Below are 19,360 nucleotides of genomic sequence, written 5' to 3' on the forward strand. Positions count from 1 at the left end.
TAGATCCATTGACTTTTATTACAAATGTACTTGATCACTTGGCTTCAAAAAGTTTAAAATCAATACCCTATTTTCTGTATGCCAGTACAAAGCAAACTGTTTTACAAATTAAATACCTAAAAATTTGACAAAAATATTAAAATTTGATGAAAAACAATTATAAAAATCCTTAATCTCTCTCTTCAAAAAAGGAGGCAGTCTTCCCAGTCCTATTGTACAATATTAATAATATTCACCATTTTTAGAATAGGTAGCTAAATTATATTTTTCTGTTAGCATACAAAACTCTTAGACTAATAGATTTTATTTGTATATGCTCCAGTTAAGTTTGTGAATGCCATCTGATTGCAATATAATCAACTATCTTTGAGTCCTAATTTACACTTATTTAATAATTTGCATAGTTTAAAAGGGATAAAGGTTATTCTATAACTAATTATCATAGGCTATTACAGTGCTATTTTTCAAGGCAACAAGTATTTGCTCCCAAATGAAATTATCTTCTTTAGGCAGGGGTTAAAATTACTAGCAGCTTTCTCCATTACCTGAAAAATCAAACTGGAATAGTTATCCATCTCTAGATGTGAAGACCTAAAAAACACATTGATACATTTTTCACTTTGAGTCAAATTTCAACCCCTGAATGGGACAACTAGAAAGTGAGACTTTCAAGGTTTTTTATTTCCCTGTTGGTTTTGGTTTCTACTCTCCATGGCTTTTGAGAAGCTGGAAAAGTTTGTCTTTCCTGACTCACATTGTCTTTTTTTCCATTTGGCAAATATTCATCTACCTCCAATCTGTATCTAGTGGAGGAAAAGCCAACATGGCTTTTCTTATGAACTTCCTTTGTTGTCAAAGGCATGTATAATGATTTCTACAGTTCTGGTTAGTTAACTTTAGCTCCCTCTGTGGCTGGATGACTGCTGTTTCCAACATCAGCATGATAAATAGGAGGCACAAATAAAAAGTAGCTTAAAAAAAGATTTGGTGACTTAAAAGAAAAAACAAAAAAACCCAAAAAAACGAACAACACTAAAGCACACACACTTACATGGGCATTTCAAATCTGGTGGCTGATCTCTGGATTAAATTACTTGACAATGTCTCTCATTTTAAAGAACGCAATGCATTTCAAGTGTTCTTTTATACTTAGGCAAATAATACAGTTTAACCAAGTTCTTGGACCTTAATTGTAAGACAAAGCAGATCATTAAAAATAAGGCATACTTGTCATGAATTAAGTTTTGTTTACTTGTTTTTGGCACATTTGATCATACTGTCTTCTATGAATAAAACATATGGTCAAATATACCATTTCCTTTTTTGTTTCAGCACAAACAGGGTTTACCAACTAGTAAAATAAAAACAAGGAAAAACTCCAACATAAAACACTGAGAAATAGAACCTTGGTAAAGTACCGAGCACCTGGGGGGAAGGGTGGGAAAAGGATGAAACAGGAGAGGGGAGAAGGAAAGGTTGGGAGGGGACTTGGGGAGGTAAAGTGAGATGCAAAAAAAGAGCATCTTTACAGTCATTTGTCTTTTCTATGATCACGTCTTAAGAAGTCTTAAAAGATCTGCATGTGGATTTCTTTTTAAACCCACTGACCATAATTCAGACACTGGTTTCAAAATCTGAGTAAGATTGTGTTTAACTGTTATAGTGTAAAGACAATTGCACAATACATGTGCTTCTTGATCCGGTAGGATTCCAAGCAGAATCTGAAGTCTATAGCTAAGAAAGGCTTCACTTTAGGTAACTCGGACCCTAAAGAAAACCTCATGAAAGAACTCGCATCTCAAAGAAAGGACACTTTGCCTAAGTTTGCTGTGTTTTTTGTTGACTTGCACTACTTATTGCTGGCTACTATGAAACACTGATCTAGGAGTACTCCAACAACCTGTAGTACAAGGCTTAACTTTAAAAAGCTATAGTAAACAAGAGACAAAATCAAAGCAATTCTCTTTCCTAACTAGTAACAGCACAGAGAATGCAGTCTTTTCCATATCACAGTTAAAGTACAGTGAACAAAACAGCTCAACAAACCTTAAGACAAAAAAGTGCAGGTTATTAATGTTTACATGCAGTTGATAAGCATTCCAAATGTCACATTATGCACTGTAAAAGCTCAACTTTACTATATGGAAATAAGAAAAATGCACTTGGGGGAAGGGGAAAAGCAATTTAATCATTTCCAGTGATTTTGTAAGTAAAGAAACTCCTAACTATTGTACGGTCACCTCATATTAAACATTGTATGAATATTAAAAGCAAACAATTTAATGGGAAAATGCACAGTACAATGGAAATAGCTTGTTATTCAACACATACAGTAGATCTCAAAGACAACACACTCAACCAGGGAGCTTAAAAATACCAAATCAAAACCCAAAGAACCAGCAGAAAAAAAAAAAATCCTTCAAAGACAACTGTTTCACCTTCCTAGGCCAATGCTTTACAATGTGAGAAGCACTGATACCTTCCAGCTCCTACAGGTGGTGTCTTCTACATACAGCAGTTAGATCTATATGGCTGGATTTGCCAAGAAAACAATTCCATCCCCAGAACTCTTTATGTCAGACAAGATCCATTTTTTTTAAACCAAAATACTTTCTACAGAATTCCAAACCAAAATGTACTGTTTAAGGCATCTTTTTTTATAACATTTTCTCTTCACTCAAAGATGATAGTCATGCAGCAGTTTAATGATAAAAATATATTAATATTTTACTATACAGCAGCAAGAAGTTAGTTGTCAATTAAAAGCACACGAACATCTTTAAATGAAAACCTGTAAAAGACTATCGTTACAAACAATTTCAGTTGGGAGGACACCAGCTTAGTAAAGTGCTCTCCTAAGCTTTGCATTTTCATACCCTACACCTTGAATATATGAGTTATAGAACATACTTTTGATAGAAGGCTTGTACACTTGGGGAACACAAATACACTTAGCATATAATGTAGCCAGTAATAACTAGCACCACAGCTACATGGAAATCCTTTACATACACCAACTTGGCTTTCACTTTTAAAATGAAGCTCAGAATCCATGGCTCAGTAGGATAACTATAATTGTGTTGCTCTGCTTTTTAACGGGTCTACATAAGTTAATAGCACTGGCAAAAATCAAAGGATAGCTTCAGACCTCTTATAAGTTTAGGAGACAGTGCTAGTGACCACAAATAGACTCACTACCTGATGTCCAAGTACAGGTTCACTGGAAATTGCTGCACGTTAGTTAAGTTTTTAAAATCTTTCTACACATAATAAAAAAAATATATTATGAACGATACAAGTACATCTCATATACACAATAATGACAAAACGCCTACTCAGTCAAAGCAAACAGATGCAGAAAAATATTATGGGAGATTTCCTTTTCTTTCTTTCTCTTTTTTCTTTTACTACTTGAATAACTTTGGTTCCAACCGTAAAAATCACAACTTAGCAAATTTCATTTAAATGCCTTTTTTAATAATTTCTTCATGTTCACAGAAGTTTCACTGACCATTTTTAAATGTTTAAGGTCCAGATGCAATGCATATTGTATAAAAGAGAGCACTTATTGTTTACCTTGCATGAATTAACCTACGTACCTTTAACTCTACAAACTTCTGCATAACATTTAGACAAAGCTCAGACACACAGCATGCCTAGCCCTCATATATATACACATCTCTAATCACAGGTATATAGGGTGTCAAATATACTATAATAACCTCCATGTAAGGTTTGAAATTTGGTAACAAAATGAGAAAAAACTAAAAATATTATTTTACGTGTTCTAAAATATCTCTTTTTTGTGCTAAAGTCAAATGTTAGCTCAACATGAAAAGGACTTTTATAGAATTCAGCAATATTATAATCTTGACCATTTTGCAAACACTTTTAATAATAATAGCTTAAACGTGTACAAAAGTTCTTGGTTAATTAGGGAAATAAACACTCAGTTCTTTATATTTTTTAATCAAGTAGGAAACACAGTTCATATAATGTTATTACTTTTTGTATTTTTTTTGTTTTTTGTTTTTAGCAGCTGCTTACTGTTTTATATGGTGGATAAAGTGGACAACATCCAGCGATGGGTGGCAAGTCAAGAAGAGAAACTGTCAGTTGGTGGAGGTTCTGTGGGTGGTGCTCCCTTGGAGTTAACAGTTCTTTTTTTTTTTTTTTAACTTTTTAACTTTTTATTTTCTCTCTTTCTTTACAGTATATTTTCTCTGTGTGTGGCGCTGTGTGTGTGTGTGTGTGTGTGTGTGTGTGTGTGTATGCATGTGGGGGGGGTTCCATTCAGTTTGATCAATCTTCTTCCCCTTCTTCCTCACCCTGCAGTAGCAGGGTGGCAGCGGCGGTCTCCTCCTGCTGCTGCTGCTGCTGCTGGTGGAGCTGCTCACAGGCAGCTCGCTTCTCCCTCTGCTTCTCTTGAATCTTCTTCATCTCCTCCGAGTACTTGCAGAAGGTGTGTCCGAACTTGGCCCACACCTTGTAGGGCACGGTGATGGAGTTGCGGTAGGTGGGCTTCACCTCGCTCACTCGCATAAACACGCCGTACTTGTTGGAGCCCACATCAAAGAAGAAGCGCTTGTTGTCCACAGTCAAGGAGGTGCCCTCGGGCAGCTCGGCCGGCTCCTCCTCCACTCCGTAGTCGTCGATGAGCTTGGCCAGAGCGTCGCGGAACTCGATGAGCCCCTGTGCGGGCAGTGCAATGGTCTGGCCCTGCGTGGAGCCCAGGCCGGGCCCCCGGTTGACCGTCTGGCGGATGCGCAGGAAGCGGCCGCGCTGGTTCTCCTTGAGATCCATGTAGTACTTGCGGTTCTCGCGCACCAGGAACTCGCTCTTGAGCGCCCGGCGCGGCTCGTCCTGCGCCTGGGCCAGGTCGGGCGGCTGGCTGGGGCCCAGCTGCGCGTAGTGCTCGATGAAGTCGCCCAGGTAGTCGCGGAACTCCACGGCCACTGACATGGAGAGAGTGAGGCGACTCTTGTTGCCGCCCGCGCCCACCTCAGCGATCTTCAGGAAGCGGCCCTTGGCGTTCTGCTTCACGTCCAGGTAGAAGCGCTTGTTCTGGATGTCCACCCGCTTGGAGGCCAGCTCCTGCGTCTCGTGCTGCAGCCCCCCCGGGGCCCCGCCGCCGCCGCCGCCACTGCCGCCGCCGCCGCCCCCGCCGCCACCACCGCCCCCGCCGGAGCCCGAGCCCGAGCCCGGGTGCCCCAGGGAGCCGCCCGAGCCCAGCGCCGCACCACCCTGCTCGCTGCCGCTGTCTCGGTCCGCCATGATGCTGCGCTCCGCCGCCGCGCTGCCGCCGCCTGCCGCTCCGCCCGCCGCCGCCTCAGTCGCCTCAGCCGCCGCTGCTTTCCCTCCCCGGCTCCGCCTGCTGCCGCCGCAACCCCCACAGCCAGTCAGCCACTCTCGCGAGATCTGCGGGAGAGACGAGACAGACGAGACCCGGTAACAGGGCACTGACTCCCCAGTACAGTAGCCGGGCGCCCTACTGTACGCGCCCACCCGACCGCCAGCACGTGACCCGCACCCCCTCCCCGTTGCCAGTCCCCCATCCGCCCGCCCGCCAGGCGGCGCCCACCCACCGGCCCTCACCCCGCACCCCTGGTTGGGGTGGGGGGGGGACTAGAACGCGCCGCGTCGCAGCTGCTGCCGCCACTGCCGCCACCACGGTGGCTGTCGCTGTTGGCCAGACCCTGAGCGGCCTCGGCCCGGGGAGTTGGGGGACTGGCGTGAGAAGGGGACTGCCATACTAAGCACAGGGAGTGGGCCTGAGCTCTGCTTTCCAGTGACCCCAAAGAAGATGTGGGGGGAGGGGCCCGCGCAGCGCAGTTGAGCCCGCTGCAGAGAGGGGACACCGAGTCACGGCCACCCCCTCCCCAGCGGGCCCCATCCAGACCCAGATCGGCCCACCCGTCACTTGACTGGACTGTCTCCTACCGCAGAGCCCTGGCCGCAGAGGCGGGCGAGGAAGAAGAGAGGTGGTGCAGCGGTAAACCTTAGCTGCAGAAGGGGCTGCCAGGGATGAGGACGGGGCGCCGGTAGCAGTGGCGCGGAGCACCAGACACCTAGCCCTTCCCTCCCCTCGCTCCCGCCGCTCCCCCTCCCCGCGCACGGCAGCGGCTCTGGCCTCAGATGATCCCGCTCCCCCCTCCCCCCAACCGCAGCCCCGCACAGTCGGGCGGGCGGGCGGGCGCACTCACCGGCAGGGGGGAGCCGAGCAGAGGACGGCAGCCGCACCAGGGCCGGGGTGCCCGCAGTGCCTTTTCCCGTTGGCTCTGCCCTTCTCCCCAAGCAACAATCAAAAAGAAACCCCACACTCACCCCAAAACCTTCAACCAGCCCTCTCTGGGACAACGACTGCCCGCCTGCCTCCCCCTCCTCCTTCTGAGATTTGGGGAAGGGGGGTACCCTGTTCAGGGCTGAGCCCAGCCTGGGTTGCCGGCCAGCTCTGCGGATAAACCAGGCCCTGCCGAGCCTTCAGCCCCTAGCCCACTCTTCCTCTCTGGAAGGACCCAGATGGAAGAGAAAACCAAGCAGGCTTTAGGAAATTCACGAGCTAAAAATGTCAGGAATTTCCTGGGAAACGCAGTTCCTTACGGGATTCATTAACGCAGGTTCGCTCGCCCCTTTTACTCCTCCTCCCAGAAACTCCTAAGTGTCAAGGAGAGCCCCCATCTCTCAAAAAGTAAAACATTAAATGATCGCTGGTTTTTAGACAGACAGCTAGGTTACCGACCATTACCAATGACAGCTAAGCCAGTGAAAGCTAAAGGGGGTCTTCTCTGGTCTCAGGAAGGGGCTCAGAAATAAAAGATTTCTCTCTTCCTAGATCTGAGGCATAAACTAGGGCCTATTTTCCTTCTTCCAGATAGATAGCAAATGCTCATACTCCCTCACTGCAGTCTGCAGTCCTAGCAGCTGTGGGAAAGCTAAGGCCTGTCTCCAGGGCACCTCCTGCCTATGCCCCTACATGTTCCCCATCACCTTCTGCAAGGGGCTTAGGTGATACAGACCTCACAGCCCTATTCCTGGCTTTCTCAAGCATGGATTGTTGCCTCCATCCTGAGAAGCATATCCCTATTTCATCTGTAGGCTCCATTCCCATTTAACACCCCCCAACCCCTGCCCCCAAAAGTAAGGAGACTTGCCTCCCTCACTCTTAGCTCCCAAGACATCTGAGTACCTGGCTGCCCAAGCTTCCTGGAAAAGAGAGGGGTAAAGAGAGGACTAATGATAAAGAAACCCAGACCAGCCCAGGGCATAAGCTTTGTCAACGCTTGAGACCTTAAAGCCCCCTGATATATCCCTTCATCTCCTGGGCAAACCTGCCTGCTAAGTATTCACAGCTACCTTTTTCTCTTAGCAAGGGCCCCATTCAACCCAGCATTAGCTACTTCAGCTCTGGGCTGACGTTCGCTACCTCCCGCTAAAGAGGAAGAAACAGGGCAGAGCACCCTGGCTCCCAAGAAGAAAACTGGGATAGTCCTGTGAACCAGCCTCAGAACCACCCACCTGTCCAGCTGTTCCTGAAATGGCTCCCTGAAGACGAGGCCCACTGTGAGAGATGGAAATCCAGATTTTGGGCCCCATAAAGAACTTCCCCTTAATTTAGGGTCATCCTCTAGCACTGCGTAGTACCCTTTCAGTGCTGATTTTTCTGCACTCCCTCCCCTGTCCCCAAGTCTGTCGGGAAGGAGATATAGGAACTGTTGGTGCACTTCCCACCACACAGAAATACATGTGTAAGAAGCGGCGGCTCCTCTAGGTTTGCACGGTAGCGATCAGGACCCTGGATAGACCCCGGCCCCAAACAGGGTCTCAAAGGCTGAGTGGCAGGGTCTCCGCACAGAACTGGGCGGGGCATTACGCTTCCACCTGTAAGCTGAGACTACTACGACCTGGTTAAGACCGCTCTAGAAGAGCCGCTATTCTTCCTCAAGGGTTTACTTCGCGCTGAACCAAGCCCTTGACCCCTCAGGAGAACTCAAAGCAGCAAGGCCAGTGGGGCTGCGATAAGGGGGCACGCGCCTGCCGGTCCCTGTCACTCTTCCATGCTAATGATCGCTTCCCCCAGGACAAAAAAGTAGGGCTCGAAACTGCCCGCCTTCTTGAACCAACTTTGGAGTCTAAATTTCTTGCCCTCTGTCCCAAACGTTTATGTCCAGGGGCTCTGAATTGGTTTGAGTTTGGGAATGCCCTGATTTTCTGAAAAAGTGACTGTCACAGGAACTGAGTTCTTAGTTCCCCAGCGCAGAGGCAATTGATGAAGTTTCTAGGCAAAACACAAGTTAAATATCATTTGCACGCATAAACTGGGAATTTTAAGCTCCAATCAGTAAACAACTGAGACCTGGATCTCTCCACATAAATATGTTCTTACTTATTTCATGTTTTTTATTATATATGTATAAAATTTTGCCTTTATCTATTAGCTTCTTGCCTACTTTATAAATGTATCTAAAAGCAAACAAGGTTAATAATGCCTTTCCCAAAATAATACAATGATAAATAGGATATTTAACACATTTTCACTACTCAAACAAGAGAGTTTATTTCAGGATGAGCCTGTAAGTGTGGGCTTTTGGTCAGAATGGAGGGGGTGGTGAAAGGCGGCTTTCCGTAGGCTACAGAATATAGTACCCTTAAAAGGCAGTCTGAGAGAAAAGTCTTAAAACAAAGAGTTTAACCTTAAACAGAACTTCAAAGTTAAATTTGCATCCTAACATTGAAAATCCATTAGCAAAGTTGTGGATTTAAAAACACACCTAGCTATTTGTTAATTACCAAAACAATATGCTAACTTGGTAAATGAAAAGCCAGTTCTAGTGTCTAGATGTTTGCATTGTCATTTTAAACCAAATAGTTGTAAAATTAAAATTATAATTGCAATACAATGTAGGAAAAACAAAGGGAAAACGAAATATATTAATATGCACAAAATATCTGTGTTAATGAAAGAACTATCAAAAAATATTTCCTTCCTCCTCAAAGTTTGCTTATATTTTTAAAACCTAATAAACGTCTCTAGATTTAGTGTGCTCTCTTATTAACACTACACACACATTTCGAGAATAGAGATTGCTTTATTTTTAATCCCTCTATCTCTACATCTTTAACAAAATCTTACCAACAAAAAACTGTTCACAAGAGAAACACATACTAGGCTGAACAAGAAGGAAAAAAACCTCATTTTCCTCAGCCTGAAATACGGTCTGAAATGATCTAATTCTAAAAGTAAAAATTAACATACACATTTACAAAATAAACTTGGAGAGAGGGGATCTACCTCTGGGTAATAAACCCTTTTGATTACGGAGTTCCCAACAGAAACAATACGCTCATTAATATTTCACAGAATCACAGATTTCCCAAATAAAAGAGAAGCAAAAACATTAGAACTTGTGTTTTCAAGTGCTACTTAGGTTAAATGCCTGTCTTAAACCAGACAATTATCTTCAATACCCAAATCATTAAAACTAACTGGAATGTTGTACTGTAACTGTTCAAAGTGGAGGAATTACCCATTTCTTCTCATGGCTAGCTACCAGGAAAATTAAGGGAAACTCTCAAGTAAATCTTAACATTTAACAACAACGACTAATAGTATTTCACCGACCATTTTTAAAAAGTCTATTCCCTTTCTATAGCTCATCTAATCTTTAAAATTATGCCTCTCCAATGCTATTTCAATGTTTAGGGTTAAAGATATGAATTAAACATTTAAAATCTGAAGAGAACAATCCATGTGATAGAATCCTCACATTTCCCCAAATGTTATTTTAAGCATTTGCAGAAGAATTAAATAAATGTAGCACACATTCTAAATTCGATAAAAGATTCAGAGAACCCGACATTTTATGTACCCAAAAGGTCCAAACAGAACCGATGCAAATGTCAACAGCTCTCTCTCTTTCGGCTGATTCTTAAATGGTTTTACTAGTACCCAAAGGAATGAAATCAGCAACTCTCTCCACACTCTAGTCAACACTCCAATTTTCAAAGCCGCAATTCGAAAACGTCAGTTTGGGCGGGGAACAGTGAGGGTCTTGAAGTAATCAAAAAATTCCTTTTCTCCTCTGACAATCTACCAAAAGATGTCAAACCAAATTCAGCCTATTATAAAGCACTGGGGCTTCCTTCCAAGGACACGGGACACCAGCAGAGACACCGCTGCAAAAAGCTGTCCAAAAGCGCCTGGCCCGACAGAAACGTAAAGGGGCCCATATAAGAACGAATTAGAAGCCTCAAGAGGGTCCCGCAGAGACAACGGAAATTAAAGTAGCATTTATTCAGGGGTAGACAGCAACGAACCAAAGAAAGTTTTCCCAGCCGGACTCTTGGGCCTTTCTCTACCCAAGATCAGGCTCAAGACAAATATATTTGTTGGGGTCCCTTCCCCATAGCCGCTGCCGGGGCCTACCGTCGCTCAAAGGGAAGACCCTCTAACTTCACATCCGTCCGTTTTGCCCTCGGACAAAGGCAGAGGAGACTGTGGAGCTGACCTAGCTCTGTGGGGCAGCAAAAATGCCTTGTTCGGGCCACCCATCTTTGGGCCTGGCTTCGTCTGCGCTGTCAGCACCAGTGTATTCTTTTTTATTTTTACAACGCACACTGGGAGGGTGTATGCATTGCGGGGGTGGGGCGGGGGTTGAACAGAGGAAAGGAGGGGTTGGTAGTGGAGCCTAGAAGCCTCCTTCCTCTCCTCTCCTGCCAGGGTTGCTGTGCAGGGAGTGTCGGCCAGGTTTGGCGAACTGTCCCAGGCCCCAGGCAAAGGTGGTCAGGGGGAATGGGGCTCAGGCATTGCTAAGCAAACGGCACCACTGGTGGTCTCCAGCGCCAGAGGAGGTAGGATTGCTTTTTTTTTTTTTTAAAGGGGCGTGTGATTTTCTTCTTTTTTGGAGGTGGGAAGGAGTTCGTTCGTTCGTGCGCTCCGGAGGGAGGGGGGCGCGTTGCTGCACTACCAGGGTCCCCGGAGGAAGGGTGCGGGGATGTCTACAATGCTACAGTAATTATTCCTGGGGCATAAGAGGGCAATTAGAGGGGACAAGGTGGGCGGCACCTCAAGCTGTGGCAGTGGCAGCAGAGAAGGTCGCGAGGGGCTTACCCGGGCGGGCGGGCGGGCGCTGTCCTGCCGCAGGTGAGGGAGGGCGCGGGCTGGAGGGAGGGAGGGCGCGCGCGAGGCAGGCGCTAGGCGGGCGCGAGGAAAGGGGGAGGGGAGGAGGGCGCGCGCGCGCACACCTGTCCTGGACAGCGGCGCGAGCCGAGCTGCGCCTCACTCGGGCTCTGCCGGCTGAGGAGGGAGAAGGGCGGGCTGGCAGGCGGGGGCGGGACGCCGAGGGGAGGAGGAGGAGGCGGCTCGGATGGCTGGCTCGGCTCTCACTCGTTCTCCCTCCCGCTGGCAAGTCCGGCTCACACCCTGCTTCTCCCGCTCACTCACAGCCCCCTCGGCTCTCCCTCCTCCTCCTTCCCCTGCGGGATCCGCTCGCTGCCGCCGCCGCCGCAGACGGCAAGTCGTGGCAGCCAGACGTCGGCGCGTAACCCGGCGCTCCGTGCGTGACTCCGGGCGACGTCAGCGCGCGCTCCCCGCTACCCACCATCTCCCCCCCACACTCCTCCCGTGGCTCGCGCCCTCCGCCCTCGCGTTCCTCCGTTTCAGTTGCAGCGGCGGCGGCCGCCGAGCGCGCTCCCTCCGCCCCCCATTTCGCGCGTGCGCGCGCCCTCCCCGCCGTTGGCGCGTCAACAGCCCACGGCCCAGGCCTTGAGGCGCGTCTGAGGAGGGGGCTGCCTGCGGCCTCTTTGCCCACCCTTCCTCCACTCACTGCCGGTAGCGCCCCCGGGAGGACTTCTCCCTTGTTGGGCTCTGAGGGCGGAAGCCAGGCTCAGGCGGGGAGGGAACCCTGTAGGGCCTGCGTCAGCTCCAACTTAGGGCCCTCAGCGTCGTTGTCAGTGTCGCTACCACCCTGTCACCCTGCCCCGCGCCCCCGTTCCGCCCGCATCTCTTAGGAGGCGATAGGCCTTTCATCTCCCGGGAGGGTCTCACCTTGGCCTTCAGACGCCCGCCGAGAGGGGCTAGGAGGGCAGAATTAGCATAAAGAAGAAACGGGCTAGACCACGTTCAGGCTGTAGCCCCAGGAATCCTTGACAGGAAGCGTGGGGTTGCTGCCCAGCCTCCCACGCAGTGTAGGTGAAACTGGGCCCCTTTGAGGGACTGTGACTAAGGACAAAACCCTGATAAATATTATTTATGCGTCCTTGGGCCGAGAGGGAGAGAGTAAAAGGGACGAGTTAATTTTCATAAATTACTATGCTAGGGCGAAATGCAGAACTATAAAATGTCCTTTAAGAGTTTTCTTGAAATCTTTGACCAGGTTTGACAGGATTTTTGGTACACGTTAACTTTTCCCCTCATTTTGTATGCTGTCACATCTCCATCCTGCAACACTGCATACATAGAAGATGGATCAGTTAAAAATATCGGCTTCAAAATAAGCAAAAAACAGCCTTCCATCTTTATCATTATTTAAATAGCTCTCAGAGAAGTCAATCTGTGATTTAAGAAAACTTATCAATGTTTTACCTTATTTAACTGAGTATATTTTATTTTGAGGTAACTTTGCAATACACTGTGAGATATTCTTTTATTAGGCAATAGTAGACTTCTTTTTTTTTTATGTTTTAATAGTAGACTTGTCAACTCACTTATTATAGGACCTTCCAAGAAGCTTACCTAGCTAAGCCTTAGAGGCAAGTAGGAGAGAGGTGAAATTAACCCCATTTTATGGGCGAGAAAATTGAGTTACAAAAATATGTCAGTTGTTGAGAGTTGCAAGCAGTCTGTCACCGATAAAGGGAAACACCATAGGTCTATTATTACCTGCTTTATCCACTAAACCAGAGATTCCTCAATAGTTTACTTCCGGGTATCTTTTGATTCCCCCCCCCCCAACCCCACATTTGTGTATTGTAGGCAGTGCCTAATGTCTGAGAGAAACAAATTTGGGGAGTTTCCTGGAGACCCCAAATCACAGATTACTCTAAAAAGTTTGAATTTGAAAATTTCTGCCATAGAAAATTACAGCTCAGCAATAATTTATTGTGAAACAAACTTCCATATTAACAAAACAGCAAAATGTTTATTAATCCCTAGTTAGAAATGAGAAAAATTTTGAGACAGCCTTAAGAATGATGGGTCATTTCCTTTGAATTGCTTCTTTATTCGCCTCATCTTTAGGTGGCAGCACTACTATATAAATATCTTTAAAACTACAGTCTTCTGCAACTTGATACCCTAAAGAGTGTTTTGTCCTAAATGCTTCCAACTATATTGTGCAGATTAGAAGCTGGTGAAAATATGAAATCATAGCTGAGAATTAGAATACTTAGGAGGTTCTAAAGGTGGAAAAACAGGCTTTCAGAGGAATGAATAAAATACATGGAGCTACTGAGGGAAAAGATTAGAAAGGGTCTTTTTTAAGCTTTTTAATTTATGTTTACTTTTTAGCTATATGAGGAGTAAGCAGCATCTTTAAAGATCTCTTATTGAAAAAGCACAAGATAACCTTCCCAAGCAAACCATAGTTTCTCAATACTGCATGTTTTTCAAGTGTTTACAAATTTAAAGTTGTTAGTTGTATAGTTGCAAGTATTCACTACAATTTTTAAATTCAGGTGCAGTTTTCCTCATTAAACTGCATCAAACTTATGAAGATTCCAAATAGGACCTTATTGTTGACCCTTGTGGAAGAGAAGAACTCATCTTGGCTCCTTTCCTGGCTTCCTGCATTTTTCATGTAAAAAATAAAACACCATTACTCAAACTCAGAGATGTGAGAAGATGAACTAAAACAAATGTAAAGTGATAAAAATTTACAGATATTCTATATCTTAATTTCTCCCCCATTTTTCAAGGGTAATGAATTGGGATATATGGGGGTTATTTGGATCAAGTGTTTTCTAAGCAGAACTTTGTTGTAATTAATCTTGTATATTTACAGTCGTTCTTCCTGTACTTCTATATCCAAGCAACCAAGCAAAACTGGATTTACATGCATTTCAAAATAGACTGCTTTAGATTTACAATATAAATACAACCACCAAGGAATATAGAGGTATGACCATCAGGATTGGGGAATTAAATCATTTCTGAGTAGATGATGAAGTGTTAGTAAAGTCTTTCTTGATGGCAGCTTCCATTTTTCTTAAGTCAAACTTGGGGAAGGAGTCTTAAGCAAATTGGTAGAACTCAAACTCAGCAGTATTATGTTAAGATTTTTAAGCTCTCTTGCGCCAGCAAATCATGCAGCCTGTGGGCCTTAGCTCCAAACTTCTGCCAGCTCCGTTTTGGCAGTAAAGTGTTCTGTTGAACAAAGTTTGCACGTGTTTGGGGTGTGAAGTGGCTCCTCAGGCATTTATTGGTTTTATTCCAGTTTAGGGACTTGAAGACAAGGGTCAGAAGCATGAGGCTTGTATAGTTCATATGTGCCCTAAAACAGACTATGCTGGTGATCTTGAATTTTCACTTAAACAAGAATAACTTTTTCTTCGTTGGTGTCTGAGTTATTGAAGTGGACCCTTTAGTTTACTCCTTAAGTACTCACATGATATTCAACCAGTTCTCAGAAGCAGGTAAGCAGGATCCTCTCTGTTGAGGGAATAGAGCTGTGGAAAAATCACTCCTCATCCTCTTACCCACAATACCAGCAAAATGTGTTTATCCAGATGAAACTCACTAAGTATAATATGCAACTTGAGAGCAAAGGGGCCAGTAATTATTTAAACTCAATCTCATTGTCAAATTATATAACTATGAGCTTCTGATCTTCTTTTGTATCAATTGTCTGACTTCAACTTTTTTACCTACCTCTTCCCATCCTGGAGTCATTGGTTAACAATACCTGGTGCAGATATGTGTGCTAATTTGTCGTATTTCAGAGGTCCCTTGTCCTGTTGGAAATATATATAAACAGTCTGTTTCCATTATTTTTTTCAAGCAATTCTAATAGAAAATCCTTGCATAATCCGGGGTAACACAATTTGAAAACCATTAGAGTGCTGTTGGAACATTTTTTTTTTTCCCTTCCTGATTTAAGAGTAATGGGGGGGAAAAGACAAAAGTAAAAGTAACATGTTGAAATGAAACTATCATCTTACCTTTAACCATGATCAATGGAATGTCAATTTGTAGGCTACAAGTATGGTCATTTGAAAAAGGTAGTTACTCTTGATACTTTTGCCAAGGGACTGTGGCCTAACTCCTTATTTTTACCTTTCCCTTCTCTTTCCTTCTCTTTAAAAGTAATTCCCAAGTCAGAACTAACATATGAATGTTAGAGATGGAGAGGAAAGCTGGGCTTTTCCAAAGAGTGGATCTATCTGGACTGGAAAGTACCATTGAACTTTGTTGCACATTTTATGGTGACCCCAAAACCCTTTGCTTGCATACTATAGGATATAAATGTGTTGCCATTTTATTACCTGGAGCAAGACTAAATACATTCATGAGTAGGTATGTACATGCAACCAGATACCACTGCCCTCTGAGGCTAATTTAGGCCATTTTTACAACCCAGTGCAGTAGCACTTGGCAATTAGAAGAAGAAGATCAGTTGCATTTCTTCCTGTTATGAGTAAAATGTGTGAAGGGAAGAATCAAAATATACCATGGGAAAAATACAAAGGGAGTTCTTTAATATTTTGTGCTATAGAATTTTTGTCTTTCAAGTATAATTTTTCTTCTTGTCTATTTAAATACTCAAAATTAATTATTAAATGTAATGTAATGATTAGTTTTTACTTTCTAGATAGTAAATCAATATTTACTTGATAAGTATGTGTATAAAGGAGAAATGTTTTTTAATTACTATTTTGGAATCCCACAATATACATATTTCATAAACATATTACAACTGATGCTTAGTTTAGATGGCTTTTTTTTCCTCTTTTTTCCCCTTGAACTTCCTTTTGGAAAGTATCACCTGCTATTTTAGAACTGGTCCTTGGAACCCACCACTGTTTATCAATCAGCCTTATTTTCTTGAGTCATTTATTGAACAGTATCTATCTGTTCTAATAGTATCTATCTGACAATGGCAGACATTGTTTTAGGTGCTTGAACAAAACAAAGTCCTTGCTCTCACAGAGTTTCCAGTCTAGTAAGACAGATAATATAATAAACACATATATAATATAGTGCTGTATAGTGATAAGTGTTAAAAAGAAAAAAATAGCAGGTAAGGGGAAAAAGTTTTCTGTGTGATTGTGTGTGAATGTGTATGTGCATGTCTCACACCTGATATTTTAAATAGAGTGATCAAAGAAGCCTCTCTGAAGAGGTAGCATTTGATCAGAGACCTGAAATAGTCATGGGAAGATCTGGGGAGATGTTCCAGGTGTTTATATAGGCCACATAAACTCAGTCACTCAAGTACAATCCAGGTAACATCCCATGTATAATCTAGATATACATCACACTATGTATACATTTTTTTTCTTAAGAGAAAAAAATTCATTAGGTTTTCAGAAAAGTTTTTCATTTAATATCAGCATTGTTCTATATTTCCCATGATTATTATTCCATTATTTAATACAATAACATTTATGGCTCTACAGACAAAGCTTCACAGTCCCTTATCTGCAATTCCAAAATCCAAAAACTTTTTTCTTAATTCATTTTGTGGCAAAAATGGATCTGAACTGACTTGACTCTGTTTAAAGTCTTCATTTGGTCCATTTGGTGTGACTATTGATGCATTTCATTGTGGAAATATGTGTTTGATTAAGGTATGCTGCCCCAGACAACACAAGTTAAGTAAAACATAGGTAGCATAATATCTTACATTCCTAAAATATGAAATGAATTTTAATTCAGAAACACATCTGGCCCTAAGGATTTGGGTTAAAAGATTGCAGACCTGTATCAGATTTCTTCTTGGTTCTCTGATTAAATATCATCACTGACGTTAATCTTTAGATATCTTTTATTCAAAAGTATAATGTTTATATAATGCTCGTATTATGTACCTGGCACTGTGTAAATACTCTCTATTTATTATCTCATAAAATCCTCACAGCAACCTTATGAGTAAGTTCTATTATACTCATTTTACAGATGAGAAAACTGAGCCACAGAGAGATTAAGAAACCTAAAAATCACACAGTTACTAAGTGACAAAGTCAAGAATTAAACCTAGACAATTTTCCTTCATAGTTTGCACTCTTTGCCACTAAACTAACTCTCCCTCTCCCCATCCCTTTCACCCTCCCTTCTTCTTTGGAGAAGTTTCGAATATAAGCCCTTTCCAAGAGCATGGTTTTTTCCTTCTACTCTGAAGTATCAGACATCAAAACTTTACATTTTATTTACAAACAAATATCTGTCAATGTTTTTCATTTTATTTGCTCCTGCTATAATTTCAGCCGTTTCTATTTCAAACTGACATTAGAGATTTACTTATTCTCATTCTAATAAGTTTCCAGTTTAACTTCATCTTTCACCATCCTTTTCATTTGAATATCTTTGGATAATTATGAGACACCTCCCTTATTATTGTGGTCTTGTCCAATGTCAGATCATATTAAAAGTTTAGATCTAGTTTATTGAGCAGTAGCATCTGCCAACTAAACCTCTGTCACTGCTTTGTAAGTTTCTCTCAATGAATTACATAGCTTACTTCAGATCACTTTATTCTAGGAATATTAAATTTGTGTTATTGAGTTGGAATTGATTATGTTTTCATTAGTTTGTCCTCAGGTAAGAGTTCTTCCATAAGTAATTACAAACTGAGATAGTTTCTGCTTTTATTTATTTACTTGTTATTTATTGGCTACCTAAAATCAAGATTGATTGAGTATATGTCATGAGGCTGTGCAAAGACTTTATTATGACTGTATAACATAGGTAGGGTCAATTTGAGTAAGTGTATTACGTTGAACTTTCCAAGAATCTATTCTTGATTGTCCCAGAGATCCATTGTGAGACATTAAACAAATCACTTTATTTGTTCTCTGTGAAAATTAATGTGTTGTCCTTGAATACAAACATGAAGGTTCTGACACATACTCAGTAAAGCATTATCTTTTGTGTAACGTTGATAGACTTGTTCTGAGCCAAACAGTTTCTCTGGGGTCACTCAACAGCTCATGTATGCTAAGTTTAGGGGTGCAGTTCATGGCCACTAGAGCTAAAAAGGAATTAAACCCATCAATTTTACCTCATTAGCATAGTGCTGAAGCAAATGAGCCAACAAGTCAGTTATTAAATTGCTGAGAAAGCAAAGAGAGACTGAATAAATATGTATGTGGGTTGAGATTGGCTATAAAGTACATCAGTTTATTACATGAGAAATTGAGGTCTTTGCCAAGGCTTACCTTGAGTAACTTCCTGTCTCCTGAGGGATCCAAAAGATGAGATTCTTCTCCTAAGACCATGCCCTGGAGACACAGCTTCTCTCTACTAGTTCTGCAATATTCCATGTTCCTAGTGCCCAGTACAAAAGTTTTGAGGCAAACGTAAAATAGATAGCTAGTGGGAAGCAGCCGCATAGCACAGAGAGATCAGCTTGGTGCTTTGTGACCACCTAGAGGGGTGGGAAAGGGAGGGTGGGAGGGAGGGAGATGCAAGAGGGAAGAGATATGGGGACATATGTATATGTATAACTGATTCACTTTGTTATAAAGCAGACACTAACACACCATTGTAAAGCAATTATACTCCAATAAAGATGTTAAAAATAAATAAAGATGGCTTCACTCACCTGGAAAAAAAAATGTTTTGAGGCACACCATTAATATTTACCAAGATGTAATAATGTCTCAGGGTAAAAATCTTAATATTTACAGTTTACTTCAACTGTATATAAACTTTAATGAATTCATATGATGAAATACTTTTTTAGCTCTTCTGTTTTCCCTAATTTTTATTTAGGCGAAACATCCTCTGTTCAGTGTGGTGGTCAAGAATGTGGGCTGGGTAATCAAATCTCCTAGGTTTAAAACTCTGCTTTCAAATTCCTAACTTCGTGACTTTGGCAAATTACTTAACATCTGTAGGCCCCAGTTTCCTCATTTATCAAATGAGGGTAATAATACCAACTGCTTCATAGGTATACTATAAGGGTTAAATTAGTTAATTCATAAAAAGCATTTAGAAGAGGATCTGGCACACAGTAAGTATTCCATAAATGTGAACTCCCACCCACTGTGGCACCAACTTTTCCTGCCCTTCACTCAAGGCCCAAAGCCAAGTTCTCTTTCTATTTTTTTCCCTTCTGATTTCAGGCTCACCGGCATTGGCCTGAGATTAAAACTGTCCTCTTCCTCACTACTAGATTCACCACCTGCATTGTTCTTGAAAGCCTCC

At 42.9% G+C, this 19,360-nt stretch overlaps 1 protein-coding gene and 1 long non-coding RNA gene across 5 annotated transcripts in view; one reads left to right on the forward strand and one right to left on the reverse strand.

Annotated features, from left to right (window-relative positions):
* Positions 1 to 11,541, reverse strand: PURA (purine rich element binding protein A). 4 transcript variants are annotated; one of them, XM_033406654.2, is made up of 2 exons: positions 11,242 to 11,541; positions 1 to 5,418 (listed from the first exon to the last, which is right to left on the reverse strand). In XM_033406654.2, exon 2 carries the CDS (start codon positions 5,272 to 5,274, stop codon positions 4,303 to 4,305), a length of 972 nt encoding a protein of 323 aa, XP_033262545.1. In that variant the 5' UTR covers positions 5,275 to 5,418; positions 11,242 to 11,541; the 3' UTR covers positions 1 to 4,302. The 4 variants fall into 4 exon arrangements, with proteins under 4 accessions (XP_033262545.1, XP_033262544.1, XP_033262546.1 ...); XM_033406653.2 differs by having other exon boundaries at positions 11,108 to 11,541; XM_033406655.2 differs by lacking the exon at positions 11,242 to 11,541 and adding an exon at positions 10,424 to 11,093.
* LOC117196778 (uncharacterized) overlaps positions 10,749 to 19,360 on the forward strand; it is a 17,867-nt gene continuing 9,255 nt past the window's right edge. The window contains exon 1 of the long non-coding RNA XR_004477144.2: positions 10,749 to 10,848. This is a non-coding gene — a long non-coding RNA (uncharacterized LOC117196778). The remainder of the gene's footprint in view (positions 10,849 to 19,360) is intronic.

This window comes from Orcinus orca, chromosome 3 (assembly GCF_937001465.1).
Source record: "Orcinus orca chromosome 3, mOrcOrc1.1, whole genome shotgun sequence".
NCBI classification, from domain to species: domain Eukaryota; kingdom Metazoa; phylum Chordata; class Mammalia; order Artiodactyla; family Delphinidae; genus Orcinus; species Orcinus orca.

Excerpts from the sequence above, each read along its gene's own strand:
- PURA (XM_033406654.2), bottom strand. The coding sequence starts at position 5,274 with ATGGCGGACCGAGACAGCGGCAGCGAGCAGGGTGGTGCGGCGCTGGGC.